Here is a 1,238-nt window from a genome sequence, read left to right as displayed (position 1 = left end):
GATCTAGATACCGAATCGAAGTGATAAAAAACAGAAATAACCTAACCTGTCATCAGCACAAGAGCGAAAGCAGCCAAGACGGTCCTCGACATCCTGACTAATTTTGTCGGACGATGTCAGACTTGTAGCCCTGTGAATGAAGTAGTTAGCTAGTAAACATATTCTATCTGGTTCAAAATGTTACAAGTTTCTAAGAACTCAATCAGCACCATTCAAATTACTATGTTTTGCGCGTGCTCCGGTAACATGTACTCAACTTTTAACTTTTAATCACAACAATGATTATATTGTCCTATTTTATCCTGGACGATATGGGGATCCGCAGCGACGAACAATGAGGGTCGTACAGTAAACAATCTCTGCGCTTAGTACTATTTCATAATCACGTCCTATATTTAGAGCGAAAGCCCCTTGTTTGTTGCGAGGACTTGCAAATGTCTAGGGAAGGCCATTATTGAATGTATACGTATGTACTTTTTGCTTGTTTGTTAGTTGCAATACATAATGTAGAACTTACCGGCAATGGTCCTCACTTGAAGAAACTGGGTCTCTTCGTTCTGTTGTCGTACACGCCCCTTCATTTGACAATGTTATCTTGTGTCGATAACGAGTAACCAAACATGGTGTCAACTAAATATTTAGTCATTGTGTGGTAACTAAAGAATCCTGACCCAGTTACATTTCATCCACCTTGCTGACTCAACTTTTAGACTTTGGTCCATCTCGACAGTCTGGTGGCAATAACTTGTCACGGGACTTTAACAGGGACGATCGAGTCTAGAACTTTATAAATGTATGGTTTTAGAGGAATGTTATATCAAACACATTATCCATTGCGGTTGACTAGTTTTGTGTAAGATTGAAGCGAGCGAAGATTAGGTGATCTGTAATCCCGCAGTAGATGGGTTCCTGTTCGCTATTTCATTACAGGTTTGCGATAGCAGAAACTGTATTGGATTAGGTCCCTTCCTTGGGCGCCGCCATTTTGTTTCCCAACGAAGTGGTGTATGGTGGGAAGGGGTGTTTCCATTTTGATGTGCTAATTTTTTGATGTGCGTGTTATTTGGTCTTGTTAGACATTATGACGCCCGTATTTAAGAGGGCCCAGCATTTTCCTATCTACTCACAGACTAAATCATGCGGCATTTCGATGGATGGGATTTTAGAAAAAAAATTCGCATTGACAACTATCAACATAGAGGATGTTTGTTTCACCAATGCTTCACAAATATGCTACC

The 1,238-nt window shown here is 40.3% G+C and overlaps 1 protein-coding gene across 1 annotated transcript in view; it reads right to left on the bottom strand.

The window, feature by feature from the left end:
• The window catches only part of LOC118416792, a 10,964-nt gene extending 10,407 nt beyond the window's left edge, over nt 1–557 (bottom strand). The window contains exons 1-2 of the mRNA XM_035822040.1: nt 518–557; nt 47–130 (exon numbers count right to left, since the gene is read on the bottom strand). Coding sequence (XP_035677933.1) covers nt 47–92 — 46 coding nt within the window. The 5' untranslated portion in view covers nt 93–130; nt 518–557. The remainder of the gene's footprint in view (nt 1–46; nt 131–517) is intronic.
• Between the last annotated feature and the right edge of the window lie 681 nt (nt 558–1,238).

Source organism: Branchiostoma floridae, chromosome 5 (genome assembly GCF_000003815.2).
Source record: "Branchiostoma floridae strain S238N-H82 chromosome 5, Bfl_VNyyK, whole genome shotgun sequence".
Taxonomy (NCBI): Eukaryota; Metazoa; Chordata; class Leptocardii; order Amphioxiformes; family Branchiostomatidae; genus Branchiostoma; species Branchiostoma floridae.
Note: the sequence above shows the minus strand (reverse complement) of the source record. Positions and strands in the feature narration are given on the sequence as shown.